The sequence below is a fragment of the Lycium barbarum genome, chromosome 5, assembly GCF_019175385.1.
Source record: "Lycium barbarum isolate Lr01 chromosome 5, ASM1917538v2, whole genome shotgun sequence".
Lineage (NCBI taxonomy): Eukaryota > Viridiplantae > Streptophyta > Magnoliopsida > Solanales > Solanaceae > Lycium > Lycium barbarum.
In genome coordinates this window covers 131,613,731-131,633,688 of record NC_083341.1, presented here as the reverse complement: position 1 = coordinate 131,633,688, position 19,958 = coordinate 131,613,731, and the positions used below count along the sequence as shown (strand labels likewise).

The following is a 19,958-nucleotide window of genomic DNA, read 5'->3' as shown; positions in this document are numbered from 1 at the left end:
TATTTTCTGATAGAATTTTACAGGAAGAAGAGTATTGCAGAAGAATAGAGAAGACCTCTTGCGATTGGGTCAAGACCTCTTGCGATTAACCCTTAAAATCACTAAACTCATTTGAGTCAGTCCAGCCGCGAGAATTAAAACTGAAAGAAATAAGCTAGAGACTCCTCAAATCATTAAACTTATTTGAGTCAATCCCTCCGTGAGAATTAGAACCGAAGGAAATAAGATAAAAAATTTAAACCAACAAAATTATTTGAATTAATCCCTCCGTGAGAATTAGGACTAAAAGAAATAATATTGAGATTTTTGAATCGATAAACTAGTTTGAATTAATCCCTCCGTGAGAATTAGGACTAAAAGAAGCAAGATCAAAGATTTGAATATTAAGACATGAAAAAATTAAAGTAAAAATAATATTATAGCATCATACCAAGCTTCTTCAACTATCCAACAAAAAGAAACTACTCTATTAAGGAGTATGTAAGAAAGAAATTTAAAATAAAATACTACTTCTACAAATATAAAAAGAAGAGAAATAGAGCAAAGACTATTTCTTATGTCTTTCTCAAGATTGGATTATATTATATCCTTTGTAAGCAAAGTGATGCTTCGATTTATTAGAGAATGTAGTCTCTCCCTGCGAATGCATTCTTTGAAGTAGTGCTCACATCCGTGATCTTACTTGATGGGTGAGAGTATGACAACGGTAGTCGCACCCATGAATTTTGCAATTCTTTTTTTGATGCCCACAATTGACGGGTGTGAGTATGAAGCGGCAACACCCGTGAATTTCAACACTTGATGGCTGTGAGTATGAAGCGGTAACACCAGTGGATTTCAACACTTGACGGCTGTGAGTATGAAGCGGTGACACCCGTGGATTTCAACACTTGACGAGTGTGAGTATGAAGAGGTGACACCCGTGGATTTCAACACCTGACGAGTGTGAGTATGAAGCGGTGACACCCGTGAATTTCACAACTTCTCCTAATGTTGACTTTTCTAATTCCCACATGTAAAACTCCACGGTTATAACTTATGAATTCGTGGTTGCACCTATTGAATTCTTTGCTTACTTCTTTGACAATTCGTTTCTTCTCTATTCTTCTGCAATACTCTTCTTCCTGTAAAATTCTGTCAGAAAATATGAGAGAATAAGATATAATTATTCATATTTTATTTTAAAACTTATTTTTTATGTATAAAATTACATGAATAATTTACTTCCATCAGAGCTCATTAAGCCTACTTTAAAAAAAAAATCGAGTATATATTAAAAATAGTGAAAATTTGAGATATTTATAAGTCTAGCAACTGAAAATCTTAAAAAATCTTGTTTCTGTATTAATAAGAATAGGAGAGGTCTAGTAACAATCGAGCCATTTAGACTTTTCTTAATAATTGGTCAGAGCGATGGAAAATCCTTCTTGAGTGAAATTTAGAACTATCATTTGGGTAAAAAAAAATTATGGCAGAACCTTTTGCTAATAAATCCAACTTTACAATTCAAGTAATAGAAGAGAAATCGTGTGACGTTCGGTTATATGCTTTGCAAATCATATGTAGTAGTTCTTAATGAAATAAATTACCATGCACAATGAAAAATACAATACTGCCTTGGAGAAGAAAAAAATAAAGAAATATATAATATGACCAGGCTAACTGCCTATATGTGACACCATAAAGCATAATCCTCCAAAGGTACATCAAGTTACATTTCAAAACCCAAGCACTCATTACCTTTCAGGACTCAAATACTCAACCTATTCTCATTTAATGTTCAGAATTTTGAGCCTTCCGCCAAATTTACAAATTCAGACATGATTCAAATCCTGCAGTTAAACTGGAATTCCTAAATCATTCTAGTCCTAGTATCTTACTTGAAGTTTGATAGGGTTACTAACATACTATTACCATTTCAGCTAAACGGTGGCATCCATGTGAAAAAAGAGAAAAATTTACAGGCACAACATAATTAAGGAACAGAATCACCCAAAAGAAGGGGACTGGGAATTAGGCAACCATGAAGAGCTTATCTTATTTTGGAAAGAAGCTAAAACATCTTTGTAGTTCATTATGTTCAAACCTTGTTTGCTTTGTTAGATCAACATGCTTCCTTGTTTCTTGCTTCTACAACGTCATTCTTTTTCAAGTACACAAATCTTTGCTACAACTCTTCTACTTCACCTTCATTTTCCTTTTTGAGTTTTGAATTCTAAGAATCTTGAAGCAAAGTAGTAGTGGAGATTTTACGCCTACATATTTGGCCTTTTACTGCACTTTTGTTTCTGATGCAACTGTCACGCATGTCCATTGTTAAAATATTAGAGCCTGATTGGATGGGCTTATGCCTATAAGCTGCAAATAGCTTATAAGCTAACTTATTTTTTTTGGCTTATAAGACAGCTTATAATCTGCTTTAGATAAGCTAAGTCAAATTGGCCTAATTATTTTTTTGAGCTTATTTTAAGCACAAAATGACTTTAAGCTGACCAGCCAAACACTCAAAAAAACTGAAAACAACTTATAAGCCAATCCAAACGGGCTCTAAGTCTTTTTCAGTTCCCAACTTATTTTTATAACATTCTTAATGCTTGCGTATAGGTTGTGAGGTCTTCACTTCTATGGTTGAACTTCATTTAATTAGGCAACCATCACAGTATAAATTTCTACTTTTCGTTGAGCAGGAGATCAAGTTCATTTATTAGGAGAACACAAATTATGTGTCCTCTTTGCTACATTCAGCTTTATTGGGAAACCGCTAATTGTAGAAGTGTCCTGGTTAATGTTACTGAGGCAGAGCTAGGAATAAATTCCTATTCTGCTTATGCAAATCAACACCTGAATTCACATGTAACAGCAAAGGGAAAAAAAGGAAAAATCACATAAGTAAATGCCACCATCTTCTCAATCTTAAAAAGACTAAAGACATGCACTTGAAATACTAACATTTCATACTACAGGAAAATAGTTTGTCAACAACCAATCAAAGATGAAATGTGACATTAAAGTACATGTAAAATTATCTACTAAGATCATCAACTAATCTCACATGGTTAAAACAAACTTGTTTGAAGTAACTTAAACGTACACTGCTTTACCTGTAAATCTACAATATTGAAGCGGCAAAAAACTTTCGTAAGCAGCAAAATCATCCTTTCTAGTTCTTAATGAATGATCATCATTACCGCAAAATTCATTTGTAACCTGCATCAAGTCATTTTCAGAGACTATCCTATAGAAGTAGATGAAAACTGGTTTCAGGAAAATCAACAGTAGACTGGAGAATTGATTGGAAAATTATTGAACCTTTATCCCTGTCTCAAGTATTGTGCTTTAATTCAACACTTAACATTTCACTTACTATTTCAAGTGGTTAAAATGCTAGACTTCAGCAGTCCATATCTAACAGTAGGAATATGAATAGAACAAACAAATTAATTAGAGTACAGGCTTGTGATGATGCACAGATTAACGAATCAAACATTATCATTCCAAGATTTTACTCACACTTGTCTTATCTTTTTTTTTTTTTTTTTCCCCTCCCATTTTAGGAGGATTTATAGTGTTTCCACACTTCCCCTCCAGTGTGACTCGAACCCAGGACCTACCGGTCGTGGGTGGAGGTGCTTAACCACTGAGCCATCCCTCACTTGTCACTTGTCTTATCTTGATACCCAACGTAGAGGCAATAAAATCTGTCACTTGTTCATGATATTTCCAAAAAGCCATATTTCGCTAGATAATACGTAGTTAAAACTGTGAAAATATAGAGAAATTAAGACAGTTGGTATTGTGCGTAAAATATGCTGTAATATTGTCAGAAACAACGGTTTCATCAAACCTTGTTGAAACACTTGTTCCATATACGTTAGAACCTTGTGTTGCACTTGTGTAAAAAGGTGACCATTTTTCTTACAACTTTTGGGTTATTATAATAATAACATTGAATAAATGGAAGAATAGGAGAAAACCCAAAAAATTATGAAAAAGATAAATAAAAATCCTAATTAAGAATCCTAAACCCCGTCTCTCCTCCCCCACTTCATTACTTTTTTTATAATCTCTGTTCACCCTAGTTTACTACAATTAGTTACTATTTAGATTTTTAGTGTGAAAGAGGAAAGGGAAAGAGAATAAGTTCTTAACTGGGGTTATTTCTTACTTTCAATAGTCAACAACAACATACCAGCAGAGTAAATAAACCAAAATATACAAAGACGACAATATATAAAAGTTTCATTTTTTTTTCACAAGCTGAAGAAAATCTAAAATAAAAAATAGTTGCTTCCAAGAAGATACTAGTGCACTATTTTAGCCAACCATTGAAGTGCAGCGGACAAAGAATCAAGACTTCGAAAATTGCTATTAATAGACTCTTGCTAAACTATCAAAACTATAATGACTCAAATCAAGCAACATATGGAGCAGATAATTATCAATTCGATCTTCCTGTAATCAAGTTATTCTCCCAAATCATAATTTCACTCTTACGAAAAATATTGTGAAAGCAAAATCGAAAGTAAAAAAAAGACAACGAAAAAAGTTTCACCAAATTCTCATACTTGGACTCATACGCTGCCAAAACCTGATATAAAAAGGGAAAAAAGAAAAGATTTAATATAGATATACATGAAATAAAGCACCAACCAAAAGATGAAGAACTTGTACCTTCAGATATTTCGCAAGGATGATAAACTTCCTCCCTGATATTGTTGAAGAAGCCAGTTAATGGAAGTTCGAACGTTCAACTTTTCCCTAGAAACACTTTAACAATACCTCAACAATAATTGAAGGTACAGAGCAAAGTACTTATCGAGCAAACATATACAAGAAAACAACAAAATAAATATTTTGGTGTCATCATCAATGCATAAAAACATTAGACGAAAAACTCATTAAGTGAACACATTCAGGATTAATCAAACCTCACCAAATGGACGACAAAATAATGAAAAGATACAAACTTTATTGCGACGTAATTGGAAATAAAAAAACAAAAGATACAGACTTTATTGCTACGTAATCGAAGTAGTGAAGATTCTTTATCGCCCTAATTTTGGAATGCAAGTCTAAACTTTTAAGTTATTATGATCAAAACATAGACATAATTCATGATTTTAGAAAACATATAGTACTTAGCATTTAAGCCATTCACATAATTGTATCTTAGAATGCTACAAAATAAGAAGACAAAAAGGAGTTGGCTAATGTATATACTATCGACTTTACAAATTTTACAGGAACAGGCTGTTATGGTTCACTTTTACGTGGGCACATAAAAACTACTACAAGGTTGTAGTTGCTCTAATTGGATTTAGTATTTTTTTTAGAGTCGCCACCTAATTTAATAAGGGAAATTAGGAAAAATGGGGTTTAAATTTTTTTTTTTCAAGCGAGAGAAAAAGTCTTATTGGACCAAAATTCGAGATAAGGGTTCTGGTGATCCCCTAGGGAAGGTTTTACGCACCTTAGTATTAAAGATCCGTAGAATACGATTGACGTACGAGCTTCAATGTGTGATTTTGTAATTACTTGCTTAAATATTGTTTAAAATCCCGCAAAGTGTCATTTCATTCATATCATTAACTCAAGAAAATTTTGGCAAAAAGAATTCTTTAAAAAAGGGTGTTTGGACTTAAAATCCGCGTAAGTGTTCAACTCACTTTATTGCCAGACTAGGACACACCCGGGATTTCTCCCAAATAGAGTCACTACTATTCTGATCTTAATAAGATGAGTTTAGTTCTTACGGGTTTTTATTTTTTATATAAAAATATGGAGTATTCTCCTATATATATATATATAAGGGAAATTATGGAGTATATCTCCTATTTTGATACATATGTATGAAGAAAAGGCAAATTTCATTAAGTCCCAATTTTACTTACTTGAAGCTCATATCAAGTCAACTCGTAGTCTAGTCCAAAGTCCATCTCATCTCAAACTTGGCCCAAAAAACTATCTCGTTTTTAGTCCAGATTCAACATTGGGCTTCTAGGCCCAAAATGCTCGTTCTTTTTCAATTCTCCAGTTCGGTGGGCTTTTGGTCCACTAATCTCAAAATCCTTTAAAGTTCAAAAGAGATCCATTTCCATTTTTAAACAGAACCCAGTTCTTAACTTCCCAAATCATCTGATTTTCACAGTGTTTAAAGTGTTTGCTATCAAAACAAGTTCTACCATCTAAACAATATTTAGGCTAACCCTTGAAATCCCATTTTTTGCTTCAATAAAACAGTTATTTTTAGTAGTGGGCGTAAGGCCCAAAACAGTGCAAATACTTGTTATTGTACTACTGAATTCTACAAAGGGGCTGCAAGCCCGAACCATTTTACTTCTCAATCTTTATTTTTGAAATTGCTTTGCCCTTTATTTGAAACACTGAACCAGTTTTACAATTAGCCAAAATCGGGTTAAGTTCCATTTTCATGCAAAGTTGATCACTATTTGACCTTTTGAAAACAGTTTGGCGACTTTCCTAAGATACTAAATGTTTTTCCTAAGTTCTACATCCACGTGGATTTCAATATACTACAGATTTGTTTACATATACAATACATATACAACACAAATATACATATAAATAAAGGGAGATAGAGGAACGAGAATTTTATTTGGTGGGACTACCAAAGCCCACCAATGACCATTTTCACCCATAGTTGGGCCTTCAATATATTTTCTTCCCTTATTTGCTTTCCATGGACTCAATTAAAAAAATGATGTTGGGCCAGAACTTAATGCAAGAGATGGCCCAAGTGGCCCGAGGTTGAATCACATGGAGCACAAAAAGAAAAGAATTAGCTTGTGTCTAAGGCCTATGTGTTATATCAAAGTACTTATAATCCATATTTAAGTGATTTAATTATACTGACAAACAACTAATAAGAAAGTAGTGCAAAACAAAAGAAAATAGAAGATAAGTCTTAGGCCCAATTTCAATAATGTAAGCATAGTCTTGACCCAGGCAATTTATTCAAAGTCTACAAACTGGCCCAAATCACAAATCAAAATATGCCATGAAAGGCAAACTCGCCCCAAACAAATTCTAATGAAAATTAGACCCAATAAGGCACAAGGACTAAACTCATCAATAGATCAATTTAACATGTAGAGCTTTTGACAGTTACGACATTTCTCATAGGTGATATACCTATGATATACCTGATATACCAAACTTCTACATATGCAGCATATGCAAAGTTTGAATATACGAGGTATACATGGGTATATTCCAGTATATCATGATGAAGAAAACCAACTTATTTTAGGCAATGGCACAACACAGGAACACACAAGATTTCAAGACATTTTTGAAGTTATTTGAATGCCTATTCACAAGGAAAAATGCACAAAGGAAACAGACCCCAATACCATAAAAACTAGAAGCTCACATGATTAAAAAACATACACCCAGAGAGAGGAAGTGCTGCAATATCAGTTTGATGAAGTGCTGCAAAATCAGTTTGAACCTTCAAAGAACAACTCAACACCTCTTTTAATTGCTTTAAACTTTTGGAAGGGTCCCATGGAATGTGGATTTCCATGAGGGAACCCCATCAACTCAGAAGATAGACATGGGGACTGAGTTAGCTAGAAACTCCAAGGTCCTCTATACTTCTTCTAAGTCCTAGGTAAGTCACACTCATAGTTGTCCACGTTTCAAGTGTCGTCCTCCTTACTTACACCTTTCAACACTTAAAGAAGTCACAGACCCAACACATAGCACCACAATACAGATTCAGACCTCTGATTCACAAAGAAACCAACACATAGAGACCAAATAAAGCAATTACTAAGTTATTCCCAACAAACTGGATCCTTATTAGCATATTTAACCCTTTTCCAACTTCATCTGATCCTAACCTCTTAGTTCATAACAGATTTCAAATATTGCATAGTTAGGGTAGTTGTCAACAAATAGTTTTCAAACAAAAAGATTCAGTTCAGCAAAGGGACACATATATTTAATCTCCTTTTACTTAAGCACGCAGGACATCATTTCCAATTTTTAGGTAGTTTTAGTTTCAAAAGTGTATTATAGGGCAGTCTGAGTATTTTACTGTGACTTAGTATACCAAACAACATCAAACAATACCAAACCAAGACTTAGTAGAGGAAACTAGAATCTTTACAGTGTACTTGAGTAGAAACATGTGCAACTTTGAAGCAATAAGGGGTACACTTTCTTTCTAAGACATAAGTATTAAAAGAACACAGAGATTTGGCCATAGGTGATTCCCCAACTTACAAAGGAATGCTATGTATTCAACATTAACAGATAGCAAAGTCATATAACTCAACAGACCTAGGCAAATTTAGAAAGACAAGAATAGGACTAACAGTCTAATACTACTAAGCTTCAGGGCACAACTAAGTATTTAAATAATTATCAATTCATAATCTCTCAAATGGACAGGTGAAGGATAATATTACATGTTACCAGAGAGTTAATCAAGTTCAAGTATGACTAGTTTATACCATATCAAATAAAGCATTACCAGGCAGGATTTAACAATCTTCTACATCTCTAATGCTATCTAAACAAGACTAAAATGAGCTAATAACCCCTTTTTTTATAACTAAATAACTCAACTTGACTTAACTAAGCTAACTAAATGATTATAGAAGCATATAATTAACAAAGAGATAAGCCTATACTAAACCATATTAAACACGAATCACACATAAACAACAAGTTAATACATAACAAATGAGAACATATAACTAACATATAACCCCCCCCCCCCCCCCCCCCAAAAAAAAAAGGAGGCAAATTTACCTTTTTGTTACGCAGCCTTGGTCGAGTGCTGAACTTGGTGAATTCCTATGCTCCTTCAACTCGAGCAATAATTAAACTTTAAAAATATAACTTAAAAAAAAAATAAAAAAAAATTAAAGGTTTTACGCGAAATGCTAGAAACCCTAGGTTTTTTTTAGATTTTTTGAATATTGTGATATATTCGAAGTTGCAAACTCTTTGTTACAATGCAAGTTGGAGTCCTTTAAATACCCCAAACCCCTAATTTGATTTTGATGTGGGACAATTCCCGATTTCTGAGAATCATCTCTTCACACGACAATCAATGATTGAGATCGATCACAACAAAGCAAAGAAGGTCAGATTTAACCCAAAAATATCAATAAGACTTGGTGCATCTTAAACCAATGGCAATCGAGGATTTCGAACACAACGCAACAAAAACTATTAAGAAATTACAGTGTTTTGACCGTTGATGCACAAAAAATAAAGAACAAATAGAGAAATGTACCGTGTTTGGGTTGTGTTTGGTGAGAGACGGGGGAAACAATTAATGCTTTGCCTCATACGGTCACACATGCCTGGAAAAGCACGGTTAGGGATTCCTCCCCTCCTCTTAGGGGTTGTTTGGTACGAAGTGAAGAGGAAAGGGGTATTACCCCCTTCCTTAAATGAAATATTGGGCCGGGTCTAGCCTTAGTGGGCTGGACTCGGCTCAACTCAAAAATAAAAGGGGGTAGGGGCAATATACGCATATACACATGATATGCATGTATACACATGTATATCTGTGTATATGTTTGTCTATGTGGGACAACTTTTTAAGGAAATGGCCCTAATTTAAGAAACTAGTTAATTATGCCTTAATCATGACTAAATCACGATTAATTAACCAATTAACGAAAATAAAGGTGCGGCTAATTATGCAACAAGTCAAAATTTGAAATCATGGCCTTAATTGATTAGGCCGTTTCAATTTATGGCCACATTTGCAACAATGACTTCAATTGACCTAAGCCATAAAAATTGGCTATGTTAATTAAAGCCGGAATTAAACTAATTAAACAATTAAAGGTGAATTTTACAATAATGACCTTAATTGACTTAAACCAATGAATTTGGATATTTCAATTAAGGCCAGAATTAGGCTAACAATTGATTATTTCGGTTGTAGCCACTATTAGCCGTATAGCAAACAATTTATGAAATTTTAACCACAATTAAAATACTTAATTAATTATGATTAAATTCAATAAATTGGAGCATGCAAAATTTAGAATTGAGGGGTGAAATTGATCAATTTATTAATCAATCAGATTCCTTGAATTTAAACAGAATAAAATACTTGCTAATTTGGACAATTAATTAAACAAGGTAATTGTTATAAATTTATCAAATACCATAACTGTTGCAACGATATGTAAATTAATTCCCAAATGATTTATAATATTATAGAAATTATTTTACCAAATAAGAATGGTAAAATATTATCTAAATAATTTTGTTAACTCATTTGACTTCTAAAAATGCATATTTCACTCCATTTAATATCTAAAGACTCTGGGTAATTAAATAAATTATGGGAGGTCAAAAATTAGGTGTCAACACCCTCAATATGACATATAGTTCATCTTTGGGCAAAATAACGAATAATTCTCATGACAAACAGGTCCTAAGAATTGCCATCCTACATTACACATTAATAGAATAGATTTGAATGCCAAGTTGATCTCATAAATATAGAGAAATTCAAGCAAATCTTCAGATTAAGTTTGTTCATTATTTTTGCTGTTAGACTGATTCTATCTCTCTTTTGCCAATTTCAATTAAAAAAAAAAATCCATCGCAAAGCATAGATATGACAAATTGAGATGATAATTATATCTAACATGTTAAAAGAACATGTTACTAAATAGAAGGAGAGTTAAAAAAAATATATTAAAAGAATATGGAATGACACTCACAGTATATAATTTTACAAAGTATAAACAAAGTTTATTAGTACAACTGATGCAAGGCATATACTCTTTTTTTATTCATGGATTTTTTTTCTTGATAATTCTTTCGAATTCAACTAAACTAATGAGGAACCAAAAAACACAAACATTATTTTCAATAAACTTGAAAGACTAAATAAATTAATGTGATAATAGGAAAACGAAAGAATTAAATCAACTTTTGAAGAGAGAAAAAGCTAACCAGTTAGGGGAAAAGTGATTAACAGTAAGAGCACAATGATCTTCTAGGAAGGAGAACACCCGTTCGTATGAACTGTTGGGTTGAGGCGTGAAAGGTTGTCTTTGTATTAGGGTAATTAGGATTTTAAGAAGGGTAATTTAAAATTTGAAAAGGCAAAAATTTGACAAAAAATTTAAATGGTAATATTGGCTTTTAGAGAGTGTCACGTCACCGGGCCAAAGTCATGCAATTATATATATATATATAGATAGATAGATTATATTTATTTTTTTCACAATAGATATAAGTTACAAAATCGTTATTAAAACGAATATTACTATTATATACGCGGACAAACTAACTACATGATGGCAAAAAACACGAGAAAAGCAAAACACACCACAATAATAACCATCTGTTTTCTGTTTCTGTCTATTCATTTTCTTTTTTCTTTTTCTGGTTTCTGATGTGTTAATATTTTGGGTGGTGAGAGATAGTATTAATGATTGAAGAGATAAACACAAATAACAGGCTTTGAGAGATTTATATGGTCATCAAAAGAGAGTGATATTTCGTCTGGTAGAGGTCACAAACTCATAAAATATTCGTTCTTCCTCTATGTTTGGCCATTAATGACTTGACAGATTGATATTTATCTCAAATTGTGGCATGAATTGATTTGATGATTTGTACGTGATGGTGACTCTTTAGTTTTCATTAGGCAATAAAGTAAGTTAATGGTATTTTATTACGTGCATGTTTTTAATTATTGGAAGAAATTACCAGCTGTGCTTTAATGACTAGTAGTCTATGGGAGATACCACCAACAGTGGTGGTCCTATTACTATATGATTCATAGTTTTAAGATAAAGAGAATTGGCGTTAATTCTAATTAGCCATTTCCTTTTATTCTAAAGGTGTTTTTCTTTGCTGTGGGGATGTTCAGTACAGATTTTATAGTACTTTTAGGGGGAGTCCATAAGCTAATGTATATAGACGTATATCCACCAGCTTGCCCACTTAAATTGAAGTGGTTGTAGATGCTATCACAAAATTCCATAAGAAAATATCTCGGGAAATCTATGAAAATCGACTTTGGTCTCGACGAATCAATATTTTATTAAGCGAATCAGGGTTTTATTACCAATCATAAGTTTCATGTTGGACGTTGTATTCATACGGAAAATTACAATCCAGTAGTTCTTTATCAACCGACACCTACTTTAGAGATCCCTACAAATTTTTTTTAAAAAAAGTTCAGTATCTTCCCATGCTATTCAGACTTGACGTAATCGATCAAATTAGCATAGCTTTTAATATTCTTCTGGCTATTGTCTCAAGACTTGCTATCAAGATAATAATGCTATACCAATCTTTGGAACATTTGGTCAAATAGAGAATCAGTATTTACCACATTAGCAGGAACACTGCAAAGTACTGACTACAAATTAAACTGCAACTTAACATTTTATTGAAAGTGTGATAATCTTTAGTAGCACAGCATTCGTGGTCTTTCAAGAACTCTGCTTAAAGAGGTCCATAATTTTTATCTATCAGAACTACACATAATTACATACAGCATATCTAACAGAAATGCTAATTAACCTACACACTAAGTATACCGTCTCAGATACATGATCGATTACCTTTGCTGGTCCATCTTGCAGACATGACAGGTCATAAAAGACGTAGAAGCCGATGTGTCTAGGAAGCAACACCAACAGCTAAACGACCCACTCTTGTACTACGGCTCAAATCAATACTTCTAATATCGTTTCCTATTCTTCGCGCAACTACCTTTGTTTTCTCTTCAGCTTTGAAGCTGTTGCTCCTTTTGTTCGCATCTGATGTTCTCGGCCTCGGAGAATTCACGACCTGCCTTTTCTCTTGCACTCTCTTTGGAGTTGCTGCTTTATTCGATGGGGTCTGGCGGGAAGTTTTGCTTATTGGAGCTGAAGATGGCACACTGCTGTCTGATAATTCTGCTGAAGCATGATTGGTTACTTCTGAAACCTGTGGCGAATCAGCCACGTTTAGATGTTCATTAGTGGAACATCCGTTATTAATTTCCGCTCTTGAACAAGGAACAGTATTCTCTGTTGAACTAGTAGCTCTAGCCCCTGGAGATGAAAGCCTGCTTTGTGATTTACTTGATTTAGTTTTATTTGCTAACTCCTGAAAAAATAATCAAAAAAGAAAGTTATATGATTTATCGAAGAGGGAGGGAAAAACAATCACTGATTAGGAGGATAAGGATGAATTTAACTGATGACAAGTGCAGACACTCATAAGTAAATAGCCAGACAGATAATTAGTAAGACATTTTTTTCCGGTAGCAGTAGGATCGCAAGATTTATGTAATTTAGGAGAGAGATCAACTGGTTTAGTCCACCTTCAGATCAATACGAACTGCTATAACATGAATGAAAAGTTTGGCATCCCATTTGGCTGGCTTCTCAAATTACTCCCCCCAACATGAAAGAGCAATATTCACTATGCGTTCACATTCAGCTTTCAGTCTTGCGAGGATCGATGTTAGAAAGTCAAAAGTTTAAGGACGATCAAAGTTTCCAACCATATCATTACAGAAATCAACATCTGAGGCATCCAAAAGCCTTACTCAGATAAGCAAGTTTTACTTTGAACCAAACCTTTTTAGTTTACTTCAAACCAAACCTGTCTAGTATACACAAAAAATCACCCATAAAACGAGATTGAATCTAAAAAGGGCACCAAGGAAGTATGCTATTCATCACCCATAACTTATAGCATTGAGATAGGCCCTAAAGGATATCATAATAGAAGGACCAATGTACAAGATATTCTGTTCCAGCCATCAGTGTCAATATCACACTTGATCAAGGATAGCAAGAGAGAACATCCCTATTCTTTTTTCTTTTTTTTCGGTTTTAAATTTTAAGAAAGTTAATGTCAGTTGTCCAAGAAAAGGGATTTGAGTCCATATAAAATGACAGAGAAGTGCTTCAACCAAAACCAGTAAAACAACTTGTAAACAAATTTTCTCAAGTTTTACTTTCATGCAGGAATAGGAAGTGCATGGTTTTGATGCAATATCCTAATTTCAACATAGGAAAAGCACCCCAAGGGTGAGGTGTGGTCTAGTCGCCAATGAAGTGGGTTGAAAACAATGATAGCGTCAAGTTCAAATCCCAAAGGAGGTAAAAACACTAGGTGATTTCTTCCCCATCCTTTCATGCCTCGGCGGGTAGAATTATCCGGTAGCTATGCAGGTGGTATGTAGTAGAAACCATGAAATTAGTTGAGGTGCGTGAAGCTGGCCTACGATTAAAAAGTAGGAAAAAGGGAAATAACAGAAGAATACAGTTGAGAAAGCTGAGTTTTGGTGATCTGAATTCTCATTATTTGAGACTTGTTAATACCTTGATTTTTTCTGATCGCCGACCAGGTTCACGGTAGAACGCAGGCATGGGAGTTGCTTTGAAATTGAGACTTCTCCGTAGCTGTTTGATCTCTGCTTCTTTCTTTTCCTACATACATCACAAAGTAAATCAAACAAACAGTAATTAATTCTAGCGGCTGATCAAAAATATTGTCATCTAACCCTGCAAATGATATTTTATATATTACTACCTCCATTCAAATTGAAGTGTCTTCGTTTGACTCGACACGGAGTTCAAGAAAATAAAGAAGACTTTGAATCTTGTGGTCTTAAACTAAAGATGTGTGTAATGTACCAAATGCCCTTTGAAAGTTGGGTGTAAGAAGTTACCGCATAAAGAAACATAAAGAAAGTGGCATTCTTTTTGAAAGAAGCTAAAAAGGAAAGTCAGACATTGAAACCGAGGGAATACAAGTCTAAACATAAAATTAAAAAGAAAGGAAAAGAAAAGCAAACCTAACAAAATATATGCCATGGCTTTTCAGAGCTAACATTCGAAAGACTGCAGCCTAATGATTCTCCATATTAATTTAGACCTGTTTCCATTAATCAGAAGAATCAGTCCGAGTTTATTACCTGGGTTCTTGCTTGGAGCAGATGTGTTTCTTCCTCTTTGGCGTGCATTTTCTCCTCTAACTTCATAAGGAACTGAAATCAATATCAAAAACTTTGTTTAGGTTTTATATCACTTTTAAACTTCATCAAGTTGACACAATAAATTGGTCCTTGCCTCTTTCCTTTTCCTGGCCCGCTCTTCGCTTTTGAAAAGGAAACCAGATCCATTCTGTTTCACGCCTGGTTGACATGAATTTACACTCTGCTTATCCCTGTACAACAATAATATACATAAGCCAAAATTTGATGAACAGAATATGTAGTTAAAGCTCACACTGTTCCTATGATATATACCTGTTTACACTTTGGTGTAGTCTATGGCTAACTTTCTCTGTACAGGAAGCACGAGAAGCGACGACCTTTCTTGCTCTCCGTTGTTGTTCAGTGCTATACATCATTCAATAATAAACATGATCGGAAAAATTAGAATGAATCAGGGAAATCAAAATATCCTAAATTTTCAATATGGAAAACATAATTAAGCAGCATACCTCTTCTGTTGATTAAGTACATTTTCTTTTGAACCCGAACAAACCTGTATAAAGCAAGACACCTGGTACCATAAATTTGATAAAAAATTGAATAATCACTGAAGAACAATCTGACCCCAATAAGAAGTTGAGCAATAAGTCCTAACACATTGAAATAGCGAGTTCACCCCACACTGAAATTTGAAGATAACACTAAGCCTAATAGCCTGTTTGGCCAAGAATCTGAGAAGCTAAAAGCCCAAAAGTGCTTATTTTAGAAAGTTGAGGTGTGTGGAAAAAAAGCGCTTTTGAGTAGTAGCAGAAGCTGTTTCCTATAAGTTAAAAAAAATAGTTTTTCCCCCAAAGCACTTTTGAAACATTAGCTAAGCACAAAGTACTACTCATATTGACAAAAGTGCTTTTCAAATTGATTAGCCCAGCACAACTGTTGTACTTTTTCAAAAAATCGCTTTTAACAAAGAACCCTTTTCAAAATAAGCAGATTTTGAAAGCTTGGCCAAACAGGCTATAAAATCTGATAACTACCTCTGATTTTGGTGTTCTGGATGTTGGACGCAAATGGAGAGCGCCAGGAACTTCTATTCCAGTTTTTTCTCCTTTTTGTGTCAAAGAAACATCACTATGCCTTCTATTTGTTTTTTTTGGCATGTCTGTATATGCTTGTTTTGAGATAGGCCCCTTGCCACTAGCAACATTAACTTGGGACAACATTCTGGATTTCGTATCTCTAGATCGAGATGCAGTCCTCACCTGCATTTTAGGCACCCGATAGTCTATAAAGGGGCAAAAAAATTTCTTTTCTAGAATAAGACTACCATGCTTATTAATAGTACTCCCTTTGTCCTAGTTTATGTGACACCGTTCAGATTTCGAGAGTCAAAACATTTTTCTTTGACCGCAATTTTGTCATGTGCCTTTTAAATATTTTGAACTGTCAATTGTGGCTTATATTACATTTAGAAAACTTATAAATTTTATGTCAAAATTAAAAAAAATTGGTTCACGAAATCTGAAAAGTGTACAGAGGGAGTAGCTTACTACAGTAAGCGAGCAGGGCGGGAAACTGCTCTAATAATAGAAGATTAATGGAGTAGTAATAAATGCTAAAAGAGATGTACCTTCGAAGATGAACTTCGTTGAGGTTCTGAATTAACACTGCCATCTTTCTCGGTGGTATGAGCATTAGAGTACAGATCAACAGAGTTTGATGAAAACTCCATACTGCTATCTTGGCCCTCTAGTTTCTCTTTCACTTCAATCTCAGATACAGGATTATCATCAAAAGTTGAATTTCCAGCATCAAGATGAAATTTTTCTTCAGCTTCCCGATGTTCAGAAACACTTTGAAGACCATGGGAACTGTTGGTAGCTTGTTCAGTCTGGGGTCCACATTCTGTGACTTTGATGTCTCCATTATTTGATCCATCAAGACTCTCCTCAAAGCGTGCGGAATGACCAACCTCATTCACTCGCTCAAAATCCCCATAGTAACCCACATTCTCACTTACGTCATTTTCAATAGCTTGATACTTTCTGTTCTTCGATAAATGGATTAACCTATCATTATTTTCATCAAAGTGTGCAGAATGCCCAACTTCATTAACATGCTCAAAGTCCCCGTCATAACCTGTACATAAGGGTGGCAAAATTAGCTCATGAAAACTTGACCCGCCCAACCCCTTCAAGTTTGGGTGCGAGTTATTAATCGTCCATTTTAGCCCAATGCATTTCAGGCTATCTAAAAATTGGGCTGATTTGTATGGTTGATCCATAGAAACTTATCAAAATACTTTCAAATAGACATTTTTCTATTTGATATGTTATATATAGACCATAATAAAGATAAAAATAGTTTTACTAGGTACTTCAAAAATTATAAAAAAACAAATAAGGAAATTAAAACTTAGTAAGAATTGGACGGGTTGGATTATGACCCGCTTTTTAGCCCATTTCAGCCAAAGTAACTTTGGAGGGTCAACTCATCCCAATTTAACCCGCCCAAATCCAGCCAACCCACCCATTTGACACCCCTACCTGTACATTCAGTGACACCAATTTCACTAGCTTGATTTTCATTCTTCAGTGAGTTGGCTAATCTATCATTATTTTCAACAAAGCATGAGGAAAGGCTGACGTCATTAACATGATCAAAGTCCCCTTCATAACCTGTATGCTCAGGGCCATCAATTTCACTAGCTTGAGACTCAGTTCCGTTCTGCCAATCGGATGAGCTCTGGCTTAGAAGTGCCCTCCTTCTAAAACGCTCCTCAAAATATGCTTTCTTTTCAGTTACAGAACCTGGCTTGGAGTATTTCTTGACCTCTTCAAGATACCTGTTGTGTGTAAAAGAAGACCTCCTCTCCCAACATAAAGCTTCATTCTCAAATCTACCGAATGAGATAGATCCAGATTGCCACGAGTCTGCCTGTCAATTTCAGTGAGCAGATTAAGATCACGCATCAGAACCCAGTGATCATATATTAAGTAAAAAAGCCTCATAGATTTAGTTCTCGTGGAAAATCTTCACTTTCCCCTAATGGTTTAATTATTAATGTCTCAAGTAATATATACTCTATCCTAACATGCCAGTCAGACCTCTCTATAACAGTCATCTTCTGTAACAACATTTCACTATAACAACCATTTTTCCCGTGGAACTGATCTTTCATGTTATGTTATATCATATGTTCTCTATAACAACATTTCACTATAACAACCAAAAAATATCGGAACAAACTGTGTTATTCTATAGAGATTGACTGTATGGCCAATTTTATTAGATAACAAAACTATCAAAATCTTTTGCACTAAAATTCCATTTTGATAAAGCCTCAACCAATGAACAAGCATGCGACCCGGCATTTAATATATGATCTCATGGAAGTGTTATGGATCCATAACTAAGAAAAACTACATATATTAACCCAACGACCAGTGGAGAGAATGTTTTCCGATCAATCTCTCAGACAGAAAGAGCACTATTGTACAAGGAAGCATGGGCGGATCCAGAGAGTAACATGCGGGTTCACAAGAACCCAGTAGCTTTTGCCTAGACCCTGTATATGTATTAGAATATCCACTAAATACCTATAACTGGTTGATTGTGAACTCATTATTACTACTATATATTAATCTGAGGTCGTTTTAGGAACCCATAAACTTCAAATTCTTGAATACTTCTCTGCAAGGAAGCTACAAACACATTTTCAAACTGACACCGAGATCTTGCGACATTACGCGAAAAAGCTCATTTCCTTTCTCATTGATGTATGCAGCAAGGACTATTGAAGGGAAGTGACAAGCAAGATTCTCAATTCAATAAAACAAACAAAAGAAACTAGAAAAAAAACTTCAGTAACCGCCTCAAACAGCTAAGAAAAGGGTCCAAAATTTAATTTATAAAAACTGATTATATGCATTTTCTTTATTCATAATAATTAATCATATTGAACACCCTAAAACAGATAAATTGATACTGCAATATCAATCTACTAATGAACATAAAGATTCCAACTTTTTTCTTCCCAATTGACTAAAATAACAAGAACAAAGATTTCTCTACCAAATCCAGCTGTATGTTACATTTTAACAAAAGAAATTTAACCAAATAAATGCAGATGAATATGACAGTAACAAAGAGTAAAGATCCAAAAGGAATTAATTTTTTTTAAAAAAAACACAAACTTTACCTGAAAATTAAGGCTAAAAGGTTCTTCAATATCACCAGCCATTTGAAAACTGGTCCTTTTTAAAGCACCTCCATAAATATCATCTGCATTTCCCAAAAACAAAATCTTAAACATAAAAAATAAAAAAAATATATCAACACCCCATCACTTAAAAATAGACTCTTTTTACTATTCCATACATAAAAATCATCAAAATGGACCAAAAATGAAATTTTTAAAGATAAAAAGAGCAAGAAAATTACAGGTTTATAATCTGCATTTCCCAAAAAAACAAAATCTTAAACAAATAATCAACACCCCATCACTTAAAAATAAACTATTTTTACTATTCCATAAATAAACATCATCAAAATGGACCAAGAAATTTTTACAGATAAAAAGTGCAAGAAAATTACAGGATTTTAAGGAAGAAATTGATAGAATCTTGAAATTCTAGCAAAAAAAAATAAATCAACACCCCATCACTTTAAACTAAATTCTTTTTACTATTCCATACATAAACAACATCAAAATGGACCAAAAAATGAAATTTTTACAGATATAAAGAGCAAGAAAATTACAGGTTTTTAAGGAAGAAGGAAATTTGGGAAGATCTATCTGATAAAAAAGTGAGAGATAAAATGTGAAAGAAAACGTGTGAGAGTATAGAAGAATCACTACTTTGCTTTCAAGAAGAGAAGATTAAAGAGTGACAAGGACTGCTAAGGGTGGTAGTTAAATTGGAGTGAATATGAATTGTAAGAAAAATTGTTTAAATGAATTTTTATTTAATGTGAAATAATTAGTTTTTGGATTAAATAATTA

The 19,958-nt window shown here is 33.9% G+C and overlaps 1 protein-coding gene and 1 long non-coding RNA gene across 5 annotated transcripts; both read right to left on the bottom strand.

Annotated features, from left to right (window-relative positions):
• Nucleotides 1-400: 400 nt before the first annotated feature.
• LOC132641597 (uncharacterized) lies at nucleotides 401-9,418 on the bottom strand. Of its 4 annotated transcripts, none has more exons than XR_009582903.1 (6): nucleotides 9,272-9,418; nucleotides 8,782-8,834; nucleotides 4,672-4,767; nucleotides 4,553-4,588; nucleotides 3,102-3,207; nucleotides 401-1,134 (listed from the first exon to the last, which is right to left on the bottom strand). It is a non-coding gene; the product is annotated as an uncharacterized LOC132641597 (long non-coding RNA). The 4 variants fall into 4 exon arrangements; XR_009582904.1 differs by having other exon boundaries at nucleotides 4,672-4,758; XR_009582902.1 differs by lacking the exons at nucleotides 401-1,134; nucleotides 3,102-3,207 and having other exon boundaries at nucleotides 4,348-4,588.
• A 2,962-nt stretch (nucleotides 9,419-12,380) lies between these two features.
• Nucleotides 12,381-19,568, bottom strand: LOC132641596 (protein WVD2-like 7). The gene is made up of 11 exons (XM_060358638.1): nucleotides 19,550-19,568; nucleotides 19,155-19,237; nucleotides 17,500-17,890; nucleotides 16,584-17,092; nucleotides 15,991-16,215; nucleotides 15,466-15,527; nucleotides 15,269-15,361; nucleotides 15,090-15,186; nucleotides 14,936-15,007; nucleotides 14,340-14,447; nucleotides 12,381-13,113 (listed from the first exon to the last, which is right to left on the bottom strand). Exons 2-11 carry the CDS (start codon nucleotides 19,194-19,196, stop codon nucleotides 12,643-12,645), a joined length of 2,070 nt encoding a protein of 689 aa, XP_060214621.1. The 5' UTR covers nucleotides 19,197-19,237; nucleotides 19,550-19,568; the 3' UTR covers nucleotides 12,381-12,642.
• Between the last annotated feature and the right edge of the window lie 390 nt (nucleotides 19,569-19,958).